This window comes from Protopterus annectens, chromosome 14.part0 (genome assembly GCF_019279795.1).
Source record: "Protopterus annectens isolate FY-2018-M chromosome 14.part0, PAN1.0, whole genome shotgun sequence".
In the NCBI taxonomy this organism is placed as follows: Eukaryota; Metazoa; Chordata; order Ceratodontiformes; family Protopteridae; genus Protopterus; species Protopterus annectens.
In genome coordinates, this window is record NC_056748.1 from 610,139,654 (window position 1) to 610,161,539 (window position 21,886).

General features: G+C 36.4%; 1 protein-coding gene across 3 annotated transcripts in view; it reads left to right on the forward strand.

Annotated features, from left to right (window-relative positions):
• Positions 1-21,886, forward strand: part of LOC122789133 (WASH complex subunit 2A-like) — a 2,558,205-nt gene that overhangs the window by 1,782,029 nt on the left and 754,290 nt on the right. For all 3 annotated transcript variants that reach the window (XM_044056354.1, XM_044056357.1, XM_044056356.1), the window contains exon 22: positions 17,875-18,051. In XM_044056354.1, the coding sequence (XP_043912289.1) occupies positions 17,875-18,051 (177 nt within the window). The remainder of the gene's footprint in view (positions 1-17,874; positions 18,052-21,886) is intronic.

Sequence of the window (21,886 nt, forward strand, 5' to 3'; positions counted from 1 at the left end):
CATACAATATATATTCCATCAACACCACGCCACCTCCTTTGTCCGGCTTCATGACCCTTAAGTTCTCATTGTTACTTAAGTCTCTAAGAATTTGATTTTCCTGTTTACTTAAATTAGGGTGTACAAAATCTTGTTTCAATTCTGCCCTTAACTCTTTTTCTACCAGTAACTCAAAATTCCTTAATTGAGGGTGTAGAGGCGGGTTGAATGTACTAGGCCGTACTAGGCTATTGTGATTGAAATTATTTGTCTTTCCTTTAAAAATTATTTCTAGATTCTTCTTTCTTAAAAACATTTTCAAGTCTATTAATAATCTAAAAAGGTTTTTCCTTAGTTTTGGTATGAACCCAAAACCTTTGGAAAACAGTTCAAAAAGATTTTTGTCTACAATAATGTCAGAATAGTTAAAAACATTGTAATCTTTATAAGTCCATTTGTTACCTTCCTGTATGATGGAATCTTTTAGTTCCATCTCTTTTTGTTCCTTACCTGAGGTCCCCAACCCACACCATTGTAGTTTTTTGAATTGTATGTTACTGGTTCCTTCTCCATAATTCTCTCTGATCTCCTGAGTGGAGGGAATTGAGGTTCCCCTATCTCATGTTCATGGTTGTATAGTTTACAAGGTATGACAGTTTATGAAAGTTTAGCTAAAATGTAACGCTGGGTTTGTGTGCATTATAATACATTATAGTATTTATGGAAAGACTATGAATGCTCTGACATTTCTTGCTGTAAAAGATACTTCTTGCTGATATTGCTATTTGTGCAGTTTTAATAGTTTTTATTCACAAAATACTTTGTTTATTTTATGCTTTTAAGTTGATTTTTCAGAAAATGCTTTGGAATACAAGGATGTGTCTAGGCTGCTAAAGGTGTGATATTCTATACCACATAATTGCTAATGAATTAATATGCTGTGATCTTGGGCAGCTGGGTGAGGATGGGGTGTAAAATGTACACTGATTGTATTATACGAGGAAATTAAGATATTCTGTCTTATGTTTACAGTGCGACTGTCTAGATTAATGCCCCAGGCATAAGCTATAAACAAGTTTGTAAACAAGTAGGCTTTAAAAATAAGACAAAAACTATAAAAAGATATAAAAATAGCCAAGTTTTTTTACGTCTGCAAAGATTTTTTTTATGTTTCCATTAATGTTGATTGGAAGTCAGGAACTCTGCAACTGAAGGCAAGCTGTTTATTCTGTTCTGAGGGACATTGAAAAAGATTAATTGCAGGGTACTTTTCCACAGAGACAAGCTGTCTGCAGGTGCAAGCAGTTAACCTTGAGAGTTCTGATTATTCTTTGCTGAGGGATATGCAAAATTGAAGGGTACTATGGCAAGCAGTTCAGTGAAAAATAAAGTTTAAAATTATTGGACGTGAATAGGAGATAGCAGCCTCCCTAGCAGTCTTAATGCTTGAATGCATTGTAATAGAACAGTGTACAATTTAATTTTATTTAAAGATAACCATTACACTTTTTCTTAGGGCTTAAAGGTAATGTTTTCTGAATGCATACAAGCTGTTTTTCATGTCTGGGAGGGGGCTAGAGATGAGAAAAGAACAGACAGCAGCCGAGGGTAAGTGGGAGCACAGGCTGTAGCATTTGCTTTAGCATGGGAAACCTTAATTTTAGGTTCAGTAATGCCTGTGTGTTGCTTTGTGGCAGTCATTCCTATCCGGAGAATTAAACTTCATTTTTTGAAGATGCATATAGTTTTCTGTGTTTGTTCCAAGTTAATAGGGTATGGTCGTATTTTGAAAATGTAGTTATTTTTTTGTTTGTGGGGTTTCGTTAAAACAAAAAGTCTTAAACTGTGACATAGGTTCAAATGGAGATGAAGAGAAACAACTGTATAAAAGATCAGCCTGCCAAACATAAGTGTGTACATGTAACACAAAAGCTGGAAATACATATTCAAAAAACTGTCATGTTTAACAGATGGGGACAGTAGCTTTGTATCACAATGGCTGTGCTCTCCATAATATCTTGGAACTTAAATGGCCTTACAGGTACAGGCAAAATGGAAAGAGTGTTGGAGTATATTAAAAAATGCAGTGTGCAAATAATGCTGCAGGGGATGCATTTGGAAAGAAATTAGCATGTTAATTTGACAAATGATTTTTAGGATAGATATTTAGCAGAATATCTCGGACAAAGGAAAAGGAGAGTAGTTAAACTAATTGCTAGAATGAACCCAGTAGTGATACAAGAGGGAAAAAAAGACAATAATGGTAGATTTATCATAGTAAGGGGCTATTGGCAAGCGAGGAGGATCACACTGTTGTCTGTATATATTCCATCATAACTGTTACATAGCTTAATTTCTCCCAACATTTTATTACTTACAGGTTAGTACCAGGCTAACTGCCCTTGTGGGTTATATTAGGCCTAGCCTATTTCCCTAGGTGAGAATCAAACTTTGCACCTTGTATCCGTAAGATAAACACCTTAACCATTAGGCCAACCTCCCACCATTCCAGGTGAGGACTGGAACTCTATTCCCAATAGTGGGGATATATTGAGGCTGGAGAAGGGAAAATATAACAAAGTAGGATCGATTTTTGAAGAAATTTATGAAAATATTTGATATGAAAGATGTGACTTCAGTAATAGGAACTCCGACATTATGTACATTTTCTTCCCCAGTGTACAATGACTGGGCTAGACTAGATAGAAATTACTTTTCACAGGAGCATTTGCATTTAATTGATAGCTTAGACCCTCATTCATACCTATTTCAGATGATGTACCAATAAAAGCTAAGATAAAAATGTAGGTAATAAAATAAAATTGAGTCAGTGGCACTTTCCCACCTACCATTTAAAAAGAGAGCAATTTATGGAATGAGTAGTAGCAATTATTCTTGGGTTATTAAGGAAATATCTACAGAAGTTAGAACTATTGATTGGGATAAAATGAAAATGGAGTTTAAAAACAGAGTAGAAATAAAAGCAAAAGCAGTATAGTTAAGAAGTAGTAGATATTACTTAGGCTGTCAGAGACTGAAGTATTGCAAAATAAGGGGAATCTCTCAGAACAAAAAGGGGTGCAAATGCAGAGTACTAAAGAGAAAATAAAGGAGTATCTAGATAATGTATACGAGTTTAGAAAGATTGCTGTTAAGCAGTTGTTTTTAATAACTTCAGAGCGCACAAACCTTTTAGCATAACAACCTGAGCAGTAGAAACTAGAAACGGTTATTGCCAAATGTAGAAAGCCTATAACAAGAAAAATAACCAGACATCCTGTAGAGGTTTTATAGATAGTTTGTAAATAAATTTGTATAAAGCAAATAAATGTGAAAACAAAGAAACTGCACAAAAGGAAATATTTATGGAAGACTTATGCCAAGTTTTGGGGGAGGATGAGGCTCAACAACCAATAGTTAAGATGAGATGAGATAAAATCAGTGACGTATAATTAGTCTTCAGGAAAGTCTCCAGCAACAGATGGTATTCCTGTATAAGTTTAGAAGTTAGAAGGGAAGAAAGTGATAAAGATCTGGAAGATTCTGTTTTACAGTATTTTAAAAATGAGGGGAAACATCAAAATCTTTGAAGAAAGCTTTGGTGGCTGTTACCCAGGGATGGTAAAAATCCATCAGACCCAGCTTCATACAGACTCGTTTCAATTTTAAACCATGATTATACATTGGTTATGTCCATACTAGCTATATAAGAATGGCAGATGTGTTGCCATAATTGATAGATATGGAACAATGTGGTTTTGTGAAGGGGAGGGAAACATTAATAGAACAATGATGATGTAGAGGGAAGCAAAACATAAGAAAATACCATTGTTGTTGGTGGGTCTTGATGTAGAAAAAGCATTCAACAGAGTAACTGTGCTTTTATCAGCAGGCCATTGGAAGCATTTCATTCCCGATACAGTAATAAGGTTAATTAGGAGGATATATGAAGGATCAGAGTAAGAATTAAAGTGGGAGGGTTCCTCTCTTATAAGTTACTGAACATAGGAACCAGGCAGGGTTGTCCCATCTCCCCTTTATTTGTTTTATATTTATAACCATTGGAAAAAAATAAGGGACTCAGAAATGCAAGGATATAAGTGGTGTGGTAACTGAGAAAAGTTGGTTTAACTTGTAGATGATTATATTTTGTACCTGATAAATACAGAAAAGGACATTGCAGTGTTGTTGAACATTTTGCAGCAGTTTTAACTGTTTTTGAGATTTAGAATTAAGGAAGATAAAACAAAGACTGTAGCTGTACATGATGTACCTACACACAAATTGGTTCAGCAATACTAATATTTATGGGGACACAATAAGATGAAGTATTTAGGAGTATGGATTAAAATGCATCTGTTATGGCAGCTAAGGATATGTGGGAAGAAACTAAACAAAGGCTAATACAAAAACTATGAAATTAGAAGCTTCTGTTTATGGATATGGATAGCAAGGTACAAGCAGTGAAAATGTTTTACTCAGAAATATGCCTGACCTGTATATAGTATTTAACTATCAACCAGAGAAGAAATTGTGGACAGTAAGTAATAGAATTGAAGGAATTTATCTGGTATGGGAATAAGGCAAGAATTAAGTGGGATAAGTCAGTCCTTCTGAGAGAACAAGATAATTTAGGATTACCCGATTTAAATTGATATTTTAGACCTGCACAGTTAAGGCTGACATGCATAACTCAAGCAGAAGGTTGTAATTCAAAAATGGAAGGGGTTGCTGATGAAATGGAGCAGAGGGATGTTCAAGAAGTAGAGAGACTGGGATTCTGGATGCAAATCCTTAAGGGGAATAAGAACAGCTATACCGAATATTCTATTCATTAAGTAGCTGAAAGTTTTCTAAGAAATAAACCAACCTGAGAATGGCAAAAGGAGATTTTGCCACGAGGGAAGACTGCAAGTTGGGGTACAAGAAAATAGGCAGGAGGGGGCTGGAATTTACTGGAGAAGCCTGGCAAAGAAACCAAGGTATCCGGAACAAATAATAAGAGAGGGAAAAGTAAGAGTGGAATGTGGCCAAGAAGACATTTGGACTGTAGAATAGGTACTGCCTTCCCTACCAGGGATTGATATCCAAGTATAGGCAAAGAGAAAGGGATAGAGGGAGTCTTAATTGAAAGACTTGGTAGTGTTTTTAGTTGAATCTAGGACAGAAACTGCTGTTAAAAAGGGATAATTAGTAGAGCATATAAAATGTTCCATAAAAATATAAGAATCAATCAGATAAGTTTAGAATAGATTTGGAAGAGAGACTGGAAAAGTAATTTACAGGTGAGCAATGGGAGGAGATATATATATATATATATATATATATATATATATGTGTATATATATATATATATATATATATATATATGTATATATATATATATATATATATATATATATATATATATATATATATATATATATATATGTATATATATATGTGTATATATATATATATATATATATATATATATCTATAAAGCAAAGTCCAGAAGGTTTAGGATCCTTGTAAATGTTTGCATAGGCATTTTTATACCCCAAGCAGACGTCAAAGAATTTTTCCTAGGGTAAATGGCAAATGTTGGAGGTGTGATGAGGAAGAAATCGATACCTAGGAACATGTGTTTTAGAAGTATAGTGATTTGGCAAATTTTAAGTTTAAAAAGATACAAACTGCAAGCTCCAAAAAGGCAAAGCAAATACTTTTTTCCACCTCTTTATTTGGTACCTCGGCGTTTCGCCTTCAAAGAATAATTACATTCCAGTGCTACTTTCCTTTATACCCCCATTCAATAAAGTTAATTACAATACAATTAAGCTTAATAAGCCACAGTTTAAAGAAATAGTACATCATATTTCCAAATAGTTTTTATTTTTCATATAATAAATGCATCAGTATTTGCCAAGTCAGATTGCTGTCAATGTTCATCCACCTAGGTTTTAAAGTTCTAAAGTTTACAATCATTCTACACTCTAGTTTGTCTAATTCTTCTTTAAAACTTAGGGGAAATAAAGGAAATAAAAAGCAAAAACAGGATTGTTAGGGAAGGTCTTAGCATTAATAAGGGGTAATGCTCAGGAACGGCAAGAACAGGAAAGCCTGTATTCTGTTACAGAATTCTCATCATTTCGCCCGAGAATGGAGAAAATAATAAGGAATTTCTGGTATATGATAAAGGAGGATGGTAACATAGGGGTTCTTTTCCCTGAACATATAACTTTCTCGTATGGTAGATATGCAAATTTAAAGGAAATATTAAGTGGAGATGGGGAATTAACAACAAAAAGCATAGAGAGAAAAGGTATGTGGTCATGTGGAAACTGCAGTGTATGTAGTAAGGTCAGAGATTTAGATGGGAAAGAGATTAATGGGAGGGAAATATAAGGCTAGTGAAAGATATACATGTAATTCTCAAGGTATTGTTTATATAATAGGTTGTGGGTGTGACAGGGTAAAATGGTACATTGGGCAAACTAAGAGGAAGGTGAAGGTATGAATCCTGGAACATCTAAGGGACATTAGTGTCTTTAGTCCAGTAGCTGAAAATTTTATGTCCACAATGAGGGTGGTAATGTAGGTCTGTTTTATAGTGTTTTTGCTCGCCCATTTTTGAGAGGTAGGGGAAGTTTTAAAGAAGAATTAGACAAACTAGAGTGTAGGATGATTATAAACTTTAGAACTTTGCAACCTAGGGGGATTGAACATTGACTGCAACCTGACTTTGTAAATATTGATGTATTTATTATATGAAAAAAAAAAATGTTCGGAAGTATGATGTACTATTTCTTTAAATTGTGGCTTATTAAGCTTAATTGTATTTAACTGTATTGAATGGGGGTATAAAGGAAAGAAGCACTGGAATGTAATTGCTCTTTAAAGGCGAAAGGCCGAGGTACCAAATAAAGTGGTGGAAAAAAGTTTTTGTTTTGCCTTTTTGGAGCTTGCAGTTTGTATTTTTATATTTTTGACTGAGGAGGTGGTTGTTTCATAAATGTTTGGGGCTTATGGAGCAAGCTTCCATGGCTGAGTTTCCGTCCCTGGGAAGGATGGAGAAGGAGAGGAATGCTGAAGGTGTTCTGCTGTCTGATTTTCTTCGGGAAAGAGAGCTGGAACTGGCTAGAAATGACCTGTGGAGGACCAAAAGTGATGATGGCAGCATGGAAAAGTTCATTCAGGTGGAACATCTGTTGTCAAAAGAGGTGACTGTGTTTTTTATATCAAACTGTTAGAAAAATATATTTCTCTAAATTTGCTTACTGAATGACAAGATGCTTCTTTAAAATGTACTTTGACTTGGCAGATTCTGATTAAAAGGAATCTGCGGCAAATTGATAAACTTAGAGAACAAATAACAGTACTAGAAACTTCTCTGTTAAATGATTCCTCGGAAGAAAAATATAGAGAAATCATGATGAGATAAAAACATGTTGTGGAATTTGAGAACAACATAATTGCTAGAAAAAAGAAAAAACTAGAGTGAGATATCAGTGATTTCAGTAGTAAAATTGCTTATTTGGGCAATTTCAATAAGCGATTGGGTAAATTAAAGAAACCGTACCAAACTTCCTATTCAGGGAGATCTCGTGACTCATCCTTTTTGTTAGCAGAGGTTAGCTTCGGAAGCAAGAAGAGCATCTCCTTTGAAGAAGTGAGTGCAGAGGAGACAGGTGAAGCCACAAAAAATGCAGCAAACTATTCCCCCAAACAAACAAGGAGTTTCAAAAGGAAAGGGAAACAGAATGGGGGGGTTCAATGTGAATGGTGGCAACAGCAGCAGCAACTGCAAAAAGAAACAGTGAAAAGTAAGATCTTATCCTTAACATCTGCGCAATGTATAAAACTTTAAATATACATTCCCTGTCGCAATACAACACTGATGACTGTTGTAGTAACATGCCTTGTGAAGAGAAAATTACTAGTAATGAGATTAAGCAAGTTTCAAATGTTATTTCCTTGTCACAACATAATATTAACCATGATATTGCATTTAATAGTGAGTGTGTTCAAAATGAGAATGTGAAAACAAAAAATGTTCATAAAGGAACTAGTGTGGTTTATATGGTACAAAGTGATGTTAATGTGGAAATGAATGTACCTTGCATGAGAAATCTTATTGTCAGTAATGATGGTCTACCATTAAATAAGAATGTTGATTCTGGTTTAATGGTTAAATGAAATGATTTAAGGGGGCACAGGGGGACTCGTTAAATGTCAAATTAAATGTTGAATTACAAGACATTAGTAAAGAAGCTAAAAATGTTGAGAATGTTATAAATGTGAATCCATTTAACGTAGTATGTGATAACTTAAAAATCGTGAATTTGTCTGATTTCAGTTTAACTGCAGAACTGGTGAGGGTATTGGAATTGGTTCCAAAGTTTGTACCAACTAGAATTCCCAGCTTAGCTGATGTTATTACTGATGCTAAAAGGTTCTGCAGGAAATTGTACTTAAGAGCATTTTTTAGTGATGATAAACAGTGTGAAAACAGGAATAATGTAGATGAAGTTTGTGAAACTGATGATGAACTGTTGAATGTTAGAATTTATGAAACTGAAATAATGACCGAAATGGAAAATTGGTTTGAAACTTTTATGGAAAATGATGTCAATGAGTAAGAAATTGCATTGAGTAATGAGTTTGATACTGGTTATGGGCATCTTGAAGTACCAAGTTCGGCTTTGAATAAAAGTAAATTCATGCCACCCAAACTTTACATGTGTATTAGGATGTATGAAACTGTAGTGTGTGGGCAAATTGAACGTGAATTTGAGCAATTTATTACTGAAAGGATGGAATATAATTTAACCAAAGGGGAATGGAAAGAATTGCAGGAAATGCGTTCAAAATTAGATACGCTGGTTTTCCATCAGGCTGATAAACGGGGTAACTGGGTGATAATGAACAGAATAGAATATGAAAAAATGGTGATGGATTTGATAGGGGGAAGCAGTGCGTATGTAGAATTGGATGTAAATCCAAAGTCTAGATTTAATGAGGAACTACTTGAAATATTGGAAAGGGGTGAAAGGCTAGTTTTTTTTTTTTTTTTTTACCAATAAGGATGTTCAGAAGATGTTTAAAAAGGAACCTAGGGACCCAAAATTCTATGCATTGCCAACGATTCATAAAAACCTGTGTTCCCTACCTGGTGGGCCCATTGTCTCAATGATAGGTTCATATATGGAAAATGTGGGGAAGGTTTTGGATTTCCATTTGATAAAGTATTTAAAGAGAATTCATTAGGAAACAGTAGAGAGATATTTTTCATAAGGGAGACTTCACCCCTTGAATTTAATTGAATACACTGTACTAATGCTTACTACTTCTTGCTGTATTGTTATCTGTCACAATCAAATTCTTACCTGCATTATTTCCTTCTCATGTCCCCCACTCATGCTACATACTTGGCGATGGTCTTGTTTGTACATCTAAGGTCCTATAATGTGAACATGTTATGCCAGGTCTACTTCACATGACTGAAAACTCAAAATACTGAATTTCATTTGACTGAGACCACAGTACCTAGTTTTCAAACTACTGAAAACTTATTTGACTGAGTCTCAGTGTACTGAAAGCTTTCAGTGCTGAATTTCAAAATACTGAATTTTAAGCCATAGATGTGATGTGCGTTTCCCTTCACCTGTGACTTACTTGTGATAAAAAAAAAAATACTGTAACTTAAAGTGCCGGCTTGCAGAATACTGATAGTAGCATAGAAAGTAGTGTTACTAAATGTGGGTATGTCTCTCTACATTTATATGGGAGGTATCTAAAGTAATATGGCAGACGTTTTGTGCTTTCCCGGAAGTAGTGGCAGTGTGTACAGTACTGTAAGGTAAGTAAAAGGTATATGCCCTTTTCCCCACTGTATTGCACTTCTTGAGTTAGTATATATAGTTGGGGGGGTGTATATGAGGGGGCGCAGCCCCCCACACAGTTTGGTTTTGTATTGTCCGCTTTCTGTTAAGAGGGTAAGTAAGCAGTTTTTAAGTTATAGAAAGAGTTAGAGTTAGTCATTGGTGTTATAAGTGTGCGTGTCTATGGCTTAAAATTCAGTATTTTGAAATTCAGCATTGTAACCTTTCAATATAATGAGACTCAGTCAAATGAGTTTTCAGTACTTTGAAAATTAGCTATTGTGGTATCAGTCAAATAAAATTCAGTGTTGTTTTCAATCACGTGAAGAGCATCCATTATGCCTGCTTGATGTAAGCAACTGATGCCATTTAAACATACAAAAGTCTAAATCTACAACCCTATCACTAACCTTAAAACTCCCCCAATCCAAAAGCTCCAATCCTAACATTAAAACCCTACAGCTACCCATGAAAGAGTAACATGAACCAAAAAAATGTACCTCAAAATAAAAAAAGTGAATTGCATGCAAACAATGTGCATGCCTTCCATTTTATCTCAGTAGTGGCACACTTGTTTATCTTGGCATAACTCTATTGCGCTACTTTCACACACCCTGTGCCTGCGTGCTGCAAGTAACCATAAAATTTGTAGCCTCAACTACAGTCCCACACTCACCTGCTGCCCATTTTGATATAGCACTGCTAATTACTGTTTTCCTCCCAGTTTACCTTCTAGATCATTAGCCTACCACAGTGGATTGAACTATCATAGTATCTCAAGGGACACTACATGTTTCCTAACTCTCTCTCGTCTAAGCTTGAAATCATATCTACTTATAATGCACAATGTGATGCTGTAATGACCCAAAAAACTTGAAGTCCTGAAGTTTCTTCTTATGCTAACTGCTTTGTCTTTTTAGATAACCATACAGGAAAGCTTGCCTTTTAAAAATTATGAAGGTCAAATAGTACATACATAACAAACAATTTTGTGCTTACCTTTTTCTTAATGCTTGCCATGATGCATCAGTATCTGCGTGCACATTCTTATCAGACGTCTTTCCATGCATACTCCATTCCTAGAGTAATCACAAGATAATACATTGCAACTTACTGTTGAGCCCAGCCCACTGTAGAAACTATACATCTGCCCCAAATGCAGAGAGCTGCAGAGAGAAGAGCCAGTAAAAAGACTACAAAAAGTAGACAGACACCCCATTCTGTTATTTCCCTCACTAGTGGTGGTGTAAAACACCACTAGTGTGTCTGTCTCCCACTGGCAATACTACCAGTCAGCCTAAGCCATCACTCAGGTTAAGTTTGCACGTAGTTTATTTTATCCATACCTGTCAATTTTTTTGTTCATGAATTCTACATAAAGCCAAAAAATAGGAGGACAGAATTGGAGACTATTAAGAAGTATTACTGTAACTTGCTTAGTTTGTTTAGTTTTGGATTAATTTGCATTTTCTGAAGAATAAGAAGCATGAGACATCTGGCATTAGTGACTGTAACCCCCAGTAATTTACCAAAAAAAAATGTTTTGAGAGACTGGACAAAATCTGTGATATTCTGTAGACTTAAGAACAGTTAAGAGGTATGCTTTCTTCCTGCTGTACCAAGTATGCTGGCTGTAGTTGAAAGAAGGCAAGCTTGGCTACAGTGCAGCCTGGCAGAGTGGATAGCAAAACAACCAAGAGTTCACCTAAAGAGAAACCTTTCATCCTTAAGCCTTGTCCTGGCATTGAGAATGGTTTATTTTAAACACACCCTCTCCAGTTCTTTACCACAGTATCTGCAGCCCCAAGTCATAGCCAAAGGCTTGCAACCAGCATGATTTGTTTAAATATGAAATTAAGAATTGTAGCCTATATAAATGCTGCAAATCAGCAGGCACAGAAAACCGGCAGCCCTGTCCATCACTCTGCATATACACACACAGTTAAAATCTTTGGAGGTACTTGCAGTCACCCTTCTGCATCATGTTTCAATTACAACTTCTGAGTTGTAGTGGAACAGTCACACACACAGGCTGTCAAATGAATTAAGGCCTGACACAGTCATGGTGGCATCTTGGAATGGATTGTCTCATGTGCATGTCTCATGTTTGTGAATGGAGGTGAATATGTACTGGCACTGGCATTTTTGAATGATTCCTTCATGGTGTGCTTCAGTGCATAAACAGTACATCAACAAAAAAGCTGTAACTAAGGATCAAAGCACTCACTGGAGCATAGTTTCATAGCCCAGGCACATGCCACAGTGTGATCCATTGTAGTGCAACCCATGGTCCTAGAGGTTTAGCTTTCTTAAGTTACTTTCTTAGAGTTGAATTTGTCTGCATCTGGAGATCACAAGGATCAATCTTAAGTCAGTAATATAACTCCACATTTATAGCTCATTGCATCATTGCACTAAGGTTTATTGCTAACCAGAGCTAGTCAAGAACTTGCTTCCTTCCCAAGGACACATAATGACCACTGCATATTCTTTCTAGACACGCCTTTCCTTTAAAAGAGGATCCCTGAAATCCTAATGATAAAGGAAATCTTGCATTGTATATTGTTTTCAGTAATAGAGACATTCCATTATGTTTTTAAAGGAGTACATAATCATCTGTATTCCATTGCTTCTATCCTTGGAAAAAAAAATGCCAGCAGTGTAGCAAGTTCTTGAGGATCTCCCCAGAAGTGTCCTTTTTCCAAAAACTGTTTTGGGTATGTTTTCAGTGACTCGTCATTGACCCTCTGATATTAGTATGCAGGATTTCTGTCACAAGAAAAAAAAAAGCTATTAACTGCTTCAGGAAAAGACACTTTGATTGTTTTCTCTTTCCATGTGGAGTATGCTGTTAAATTGCTGGATGGTCATGACCCAGTACAACAAATGTCATGTTGCTCTCCTTCCTGAAGCTAAAGTTAATTCATTACAGGAGTGACTTGATAATTTGCTACTTTCTAATCAGGAAATCTGCTAGAAAGTTTTTGAATATCCAAAGACTGTCCTTACTACAGTCCTGTACATTTAAAATGCCACAATGCAGGTTGCAAGATAACAAGAACAGAAATGTTTATCATTTGCTCTGCTGCAGTACTACTTAAGCTATATGGGTTGTTTCCTGCTTAAGAAACAACCGGAGAAATTAAAAAAAAAACAGTGCCTCCCACCCCCACCCACACACTCCTTCAGTCTAGGTACTGGGTAGGTTTCATTTTTATACTTTGCTTTGCCAGGATGGATCACACATAAAGATATCCTCTGAAGTATTCAAGGAAGTCATCTAAATGGAGGACTGCATTGTTTTACTTTCTTAAGTCTCAGACACTTTGCCAACCTGTTATACTGGCCTTTCATTGTTAATATTTATTTCTCGTTCATTTACCTTTGGGTCTTGGCCATTTAGCAAGAAGTTTTCACATGCTGAATTTTTGATCAGAGACTGATAACTATTTATCAGAGGAAATTAAAATTCACTGAAAGTGGAATTGCTGTCTGGACTGTTAGAAGCTTTCCTCTGTAAATATTCATCAGTTCATTTGGCATTTCTTTTTAGTTTTTAGGATAGCACTTAGCTTTCTAACGGAGCAATGAAATCAATCTCATAATCCCCAGATGATGCTGAGCTCATATTCTGGGATTTTTCTCATTCCTGTGATAGCAGGTAATTTTCTTCCATATCTGGACATTAGCCCCATGAACTTCTAATTACGTGTTATCACTTCAAGGTAATTAATCCGATTTACTTCTTGTTCTTTCTGTTTTGGAGAGGATGAGTGCTCTTCCTTGTTAAGTAGAATATGTATCAAGACATCCTTTTATTCCCCACACTGTAAATATCTGCAGTTCTAACAATGTGGCAGTCACTTCAGATAAATTTGGGGCTGCTTTGGTTTACTAATGGCCAGAGCACCACTGACTGACTTCTAACTTCATTAATGTTGGTGCATTATATATAGCGAATTAGTATACTACAAGATTCAAAGAAATTTTATTGTCATTTAGGAAACACAAGTACTACCTACATGAAATTTCAAGTATCAGCTTTTTTACAGGAGAAAACAAACACAAAAAGACAGACATGATAGGTATTAAAGAATAAATAGTAACTATAGTACAAAAGTTAATATCTAGGTAACTGACACACATGCGTGTACACTATATATATATATATATATATATATATATATATATATATGTATATATAGTTACATACTGTATGTTCGAAAGCCAACAATGTCGAATCCGACATTGTCGACACAAGAACAGCAAAAGTGCAGAACATCGAACGGGTAAACGGAAATCTCCGTAAGGGGAGATTTCTATTTACTTCGATGTAGTGCGATCTCGGAGTTGGTATATTTAAGTAGCGGGGGGTGTGGGGGATGCAGCCCCCCTGCCTACACCCTTTAGATTTTCTATTTTTTTTTTTTTATTTATTTTTTCCTGAACATTTAAAATTTTAATGGTTCGATCATTAAAGGTCGACCTTTAGTGATTCGAACCATTAAACTTTCGATGTTCTAATATAGACTCTCTCTCTCTCTCTCTCTATATATATATATATATATATATATATATATATATATGTGTGTGTGTGTATAAGATATATATATATATATGTATACACATACACACACACACACACACACACTGGACACGGTGACTACTAGATGATTAACATATAAAAAGAAAAGGGACTGTACACAGAGGTGAGATTGGGTGATATTGCACATAAGGAAGTGATTGGAATTGCACTTGAATGAGAATGTATTAATTTTAGTATACAGTAAAGACTATTTTGTAGGGGTAACTACCCAGTCTCCATATGGGAGACTCTATTCTTTCAACCCTAAACATCTAAATATACTATGTCAAGGTCACGCCACCTTAAGTGAAAAGGCAAGTGCATTTGTTACCTTTTCTTCAAGTTGTTGTTACTGTGGAGGTAGTCTGTTTAAAGATAGGTGAAGGCTGCCAGCCTAGCCAGATAGAATTTTGTAGATATTTCTGTCATTTGTAAATATTAATGTAAGCCACAGGCTTGTTCTCTTAAATGGAAGAATATGGTGTTGGATATGGAACTGCAAAAATGTAATAACAGTGCACTCTGCTGTAAGAAAGCTGATAAGTAAAGCATTGTGAAATTCTTTGATCTAAAACTCGGAGCCAAGATGTCTGAATGAAGGAATTCTGGCTATTGTTGTGAGACCAGAGTTAATTGCTAGAATTTGCAAGTTTAATTTCTTTTATTGCTCTGGCTTCCTGGCCAGCTGCAAGATCAAAAGGGCTATTAACCTCTGAGTTTCTGTTAGCCTGGGAACCAGAAAGAAATTATGTAATCTGAAATGAATCAGTGGTATTGTGTTATCAATTTAATGACAGAATGAGAGTATTCAACATTTGTCTTGAGAAAATCCAACATCACCAGCACTGTCTTGCTCTATATGTAAGTTTATTTTAGAACTGTGTTTTCTCTTAGATATAGCTAGGAAATAGGAATATTAGACTAATTGTTTTTCTGTATTGATGCCAGAACTATTCTACTGTATTATTTTATGCATTTTCCTGTGTCTGAACTCTTGACTAGCACTGTGTAGTAAAGAGTATTGTCTGGTGTTTTTATTATTTATTATTAAATATTTTTAAACCTTTTAACTGTGGCTGTTTTGTGTAGAGATAATTTAAGCTCTAAAGTACATTGCATGTATATAGTGATATTGGCCAAGCCACTCTAATAAGCCTTGACTGTTAAGTTGCACTTATCATTTGGATAATAATAATGCACAGTAATAAATGGACACCCTTTCATAAGGGCCTTTTAGTAGCTGATAAAGATTAGTGGGTGGTGGCAAGTGGTACGTATAATCTGGGTAAAAGGGGCACAGTTGGAGAACCTGTGCCAGCCTTCCCCAGGAGTGTCTGTGGTTGTATATAACTCTTATCTCAAAGTGTGTTTGTGTGTGTGTCAGTTACTTGGGCCGGGACATAAAACACTGCTTGGACAGAGATGGTGCTGGAGGTTTTAGCTTGCCCACCAGGCTGAGATCTAGACCCTATAGCTGTGCCAGTGGGGAGTCTTATTGGGGACCTGGAGAGAAAGGAAAAAAACAGCCAAAGACTGACTGTGATCTCTGTGTGCTCTTAAGGGAAATTGTACTTAACTGTTTGTGTATTTATTGTCCTTTCCCTATATGGATGTCCCTCACTGGTGTTAGTGGTGAGGATCGAGGCTCTTTGATTACTGGGCCAGTGTACGGGCATCACTGAACGTTTGAAGATCAGTGATTTTGAGACTAAGCTTGTATATTGAGGGGTGCAATTAAAATGAAGTTCCCTTTCAGAAGTTCTTTAAATATTCTGTTTCATTTGTTTCTGTAGTGGGCCAATGGACAAATTAGTCAATTTCCTTGGTGCCGGGCAATTGAACATCAGAAAAGCAAGGTAACCCCATAAAATTCCTACATTTTGGTCTTTTACCAGCCTCTCTGATACTCACCAGGCAAAAATTAAATATGATATTGATCACTTATCATGAAGGCGCATTGGTCTTCCCAAGAATGGTACTATTACCTGTTTAACTTGTGACAGGCATTGGGGTAATTGTTAGCTGTCTGGTAAGAGCGGTTTCACAGTGATGATATAATAGAACAGTGGAAACATGGAGAAGCTGTATTTTTGATAACTTTTAACCTAGTTGAGGCAAAAATATAGAAGATAAATGCACATTAATAATCCAGTAAGGGTTTATATATATGAGTACTTGGGGGAGAGGACAAATGATTCAAATGTTCAGGTTAATTGCTTAGAAGGATAAGGCCGGTGTGATCAGTGCTATTAGAAGCTGTATCATTTTACTCAGTGGTTGTGGCCATTTAAAATTATCTTGGTGTCCTCGGGTTTCTTATGTAATCTATAATCTAAATCATTCTTTTTGCACCTTAATATAACTTCTCAGTCTGTTGTATCATGCCTTCCATACACCATCTTCAGTACCAAGTCACATATGCATGTCCCTTTCATATAATTTAATGTCCATCACAATCCCTGATCCCATTTTAAGTTAAGAAAAGGGAAGATCTTACTTCGGAACATATTTTTTTCTAGCCAGTTTTGAGCTTCTTGAGTATGTATAGATAGCTAGATAATATATGAGCATCCTAGAAAAAGAAAGCATGAGTCTTCATTTTTACGTGTATAATTCACAGATTGAGAAGTCAGTCAACTTCAAACAAGTGTTAAGCACCACATTGTCATCCTATGGGAATCACTGTAATAAAAGATTTGAGGAAGCTAAGCAATAAAGCTAGTGTAAAGTGTTATGTATGTTTTTTTTTTGGGATTCTTAAAGTGGCTTCCCTTCCTGCACCCAATCAGCTCTCATTAATTCCTCATTTACGGTGACAGCCAGGTTTCATCAGAGAGGGCAAGAGCCCTACAGCTCATTTGCTCTGTGACCAAAGAGTTCAGTCAGCCTATTTATTCCCTTAAGAGGCAGAGGCAGGAATTAGGGAGTTGACCAGTCTGCTGATTGTGAGCACTCCATTCCTAGACCTGACTCTCTCCCCTTCCATGCTATATACATTGCTGCTAAAATGAGGCTACATGAGTGCTAACACATGCTAACCTCACCGCTGTGCAGCATGTGTTCACAAAGTTCATTCCTGAAGGTATGACCAGTACAGCAAGCTGAGCTGCCTCCCTTCCCACTGAATGGGCAGTCCCCTCAGCACCTGTGCTGCTATTCAGAAACAAGCTGCTTGAGTGGTAGTCAGGGCTTCATCTTTCTATGCCATGGGAGTGGGCTTCCTTGAAAATGTATCTGTGTATGTGTGATGATATTTCATTATGTGTCCTGTATATAAATACAGCTGTTACCTTAAAGTGTGTATTAAGCACAAGAGACAAATGCTAAATTTTTAGTATAATACCCAAAATAAAGCAATATATATGAAGCAAAATTTATTTGGAAAGAAATACTGAACATTCAGCTTTTTTTCAGATTTGGGTACTTATATGTTCCTTGTATTTCCAGAAGCCATCTCCTAAACCTAAGATACCTTCTTTATTTGATGAAGATGAAAATGAGGCTGTCTTTGAGAAAACTACAGAAAATAAAGCAACAGGGGACCCAGAAAAGAAGAAGAAGCCTGCTGGAGCAGTTAGCCTTTTTGGAGGAATTGATGTGTTGAAAGTGCAGAAGAAAGAAGTTGTAAGCATTCTGATGTTGTTCAGTATAATTAATCTATACCAGCACAATGCATGATAAATTAGCTTTGTTTTTGAAATTTATCCTTTGTCTCAAAGGAAATCATAAACCAGTTTTGCCTTGTTTTGAAGCACAGGCTGCTAGAATTGCAAAATTGTTTTTGGATGTGTTCCACAATTTTAGTGTTTCCCATGGTCAACGTCTGCTGGCTTTCTTCACTTTTTACATTAAGTATCAGTCATAAACGAGAAAGAGGATCAGACGTTCTGCTGCCACTGAAGTCCAGTTACTCCTTGTTTGAAGGTGTCACTCCAGACGTTGCGTACTGGGTATTCACTGGTTAATTCTACTTCATATAACTTTTTAGAGCAGTATAAAATGCATGCAGTTGGTATATAACCTAAACTACTTCTGAGCCCTCTCCTCTCATTGTGTTGTGCTTGCCGTATTTCTAGAAGTTTCTCAGCTATTGACGTGTTCACTTCATTATCTACTGAGTTTGTTCTCTTGAAGTTTGGATTCCTTATTAAGCTATTAAATTATTTGAAGCATTAGATCTTTAGTTCCAATTTGTTAGTGTCTTTATTTTGGTCAAGGTGTATAAGATTTAAATAGGAAATAAAAGAAACACTGTAAGTTTTGTTTCATTTGATTGCATTGGATGTGAAAGCCCAGTCCCTGAAGAAGTATTGTGAAGGACTGAACGTTGTTGCAGATGATACAGCATGTGAATGCAGAAAACATCATTTGTATTTTTTTAAAGAGCTGAAACCCAATTTAGAAAAATCTTGTATCTCCTGAAAAAGTGAAAGGAACTTGTTTATTACAAAAACATTTAATGCTAACCAAACTGAAACAGTAAAGAAAGAGAGGTTTTACAAAGTTGAGTCCTATATTAGCATGCTTAATGAATCAGTAACTGGGCGGCTGAGTTGAGAAAATAACCCATGATTCAAATTTTTTTTTAAACACACCTTTTTATCACTTCAGCCTCATAGTAGCAAAGACCCAGAAGGAGAATAAAAGGATGGAATGTGAAATAAATTAATATATATACAAAAAGGTTATTGTTAGAAATTAATTTTTTGGCGTCGGGGGTACTTTAATGGTGGAATCAGCAAATATGCATCAATGCAATTTGCATGTTAGAGAGATGACAGGTATGTAACTGGGAAAAATGTCTGCTCCCAAGAATATGGAATGCAGCAAAGCTAATATGTATTACTGGGACTTGGGTAAAAAGCACATATCTTCAGAATGTAGATTTATAAATGAGCAATGCCATGCCTGTGAGAAAGTTGTACACATAGCAACAGCCATGATGATGCCAAATCAGAAAAAAAAAATCTTGTCATCAAGCTTACATGTAGCACCATAAAAGAAGTTAACTTGATTAATCATTTTTTTCTGAGAAAGAAAGTTTAGTTTCCAAAACAAACAATTTTTCTACATATTGTGTAAAGCCATAACCTGCTAAAGTTAATCCATTTAAGGGACATATATAGTACTTGTATTTCTAAAGATTAAGCTCTGAAAAGTTACATATTAAACGTGAAACTGTTTAAACAAGATGTGGGAATTTAAAAGGCACAGAAAGCTACAGAGTACATGTCCTTCAACAGCTTCATAAAGTTAAATCTTGTAAAAGTAATTTATTCAAAATGGGTTTTGTTCTAATGATATGTGAAGTTGCTGTCACTTAGAAGATGAGAGAGATTTGTTGAAATGTGACAGTAGTAATGGGAAACAATATTAAACATGTGTCAGATTGTCATCGGTTCATAGGTGTATACTAGGCTAATGACTACTAGGGTCTTTATAAGCCTAGCTGTGCAACCCAAATGTGCCCCACAAGTTATATGTATTAGGCATTTGTATAGGTGATCATTGTTGGTTAGAACTTGATTTACTCTCTGCCTCTGTCCATCAGAGATGTGGGCGCAAGAGCAGGGGTGAATTTTCAATTTCCCATCCAGTGATCCAATTAAATAGAGTTAGGGAAGAGCTTTGTTTCACATGGCTGGGGAATCTGTTCCACAGAAAGGGAATTCTCTGAGATCTGTATCTCTCTGTCCAGCATATCGTATTTCCATTGCCAGCAAAATTTAGATCTTTAGATCTAGTAGTTATGATGCTGTTTGATTTGCAGATATGCAAAATGTTCATCAGAGTGGTGTCCAAGGATGCCTTGTATGCCAGGTATAGATCACCTGTCAGCCTTCTGCAGCAGACAGAGTATAGAGATGGGGCTTTTATGTGATCATAGGGCTTTTATGTGATCTGCATTGTGTTTATGCCCTGTATTCTTTTTGTAAGAAACCTTTGAAAATATTCTAGTGGCTGCATTATATTCAATGATGGGTCTGATGAGGGCTGAGTATAGTGGTCCCTGGATCCAGATACCATGCACTTACAAACTGAGCAACATAGAAGGATTTCCTTACTACCTTGGATACATGTTTGAAGGCCAAGGTGGTGTTTACATGTGTTCCCAAATCCTTGACTAATGGGTCAACTCTTAGGGGTGTTTTATTAATGATGTAGTTTCCTTGGAGTGGCAGACTTCCCAAAACGTCCTATAATGCATTTCTTAGCATTGAGTTTTAAGTTATGGCTTTGGCACCAGTCATTAGTTTGCGTTGCACCCTCTTGTAAGATGTTAATGTCTTGGGGAGATTCTGTGATTGCTCCCAGTTTGTAATCATCTAAAAACTTGGTCATTGGTCAGCCAGTGGCCTTGACTTCTGAGAAGTAAATGCCAAAGAGGAGTGTGACAAGCACAGATTCTTGAGGGACTTCACTGGTGACTGGCCCCTTTGAGGAGGTGGTCTCACCAGTCCTGACTTCCTGGGACCTGTGAGCCAACTGGCTGTCCATGTTAAATAGAGGTTTATGCCTAATTCTGTAAGTTTGTTAACCCTACCCAAGTGGGATATTGTATGAAATGCCTTAGCCAGGTCAGGGTAGGCAGTGCACATTGTTTTACACTTATCCATTTCCTTGGTGACCTTCTCAAAGAAGTATACCAGGTTCAGTAGGCAGTGACCTTCCTTTGACAAAGCCAGACTGGGATGGATCCATTGTCTGAAGGTCTATTTCTTTGTTGATTATTTCCATAATAATTCTTTCCATGGCTTTGCATATAAGACTAGTCAGACTAATGGGTCTGTATTTTACAGGATCTGTTGATGGTCCACCTTTATGAAGAGGGATGACCATTAGTTAAATAGAAACTCCAGTGGCCCTGATAGGTCATATTTTAGACTGTTCAGGAGGCGTTCCAGGATATTATCAGGCCCACGGAGGCTCTGTTCTTGACCTTGGTGAGTGCTGTCAGGACAAGCTCTGTATTTATAGTTGGAGGGGTTATGTTTAAAGATATTTCTTGGGAGGCAGATGGGGGTGAATAGAGAGTGCAGTTGTAACTGATTTTATCAGCTAGCAGATTTGCTGTATCACCTGGCTCAGTGAAAGTGACACCACTAACCACCAGTTCAGTACACTCCTGTATGCTGACTTTGAGGTTTCTCACATAGCTGAAGAAGGCTTTATAGTTGTTTTTTGCCTGGGAGGCTGTCTTTACCCCAGAATTGGATTTATTGGATGTAATTAGCCCTCTTAGCTCCCTGTTTATCTTGATGAAAGAGTTCTTATCTTTATGGGAGATGCACTTACTGATTTTAGCCATGATATTTTTCCTTTTGTTGTATAACCTGTTTAATCTGGGATGCCACCAGGGTGGTTTCTTTTTGGAGTTAGTTTTGGACATACTTCTGGTACGTATAGCAGCTTCTATGCAGCCATTGACATGGTTGTACAGAGTTTTTGAGAACAATGT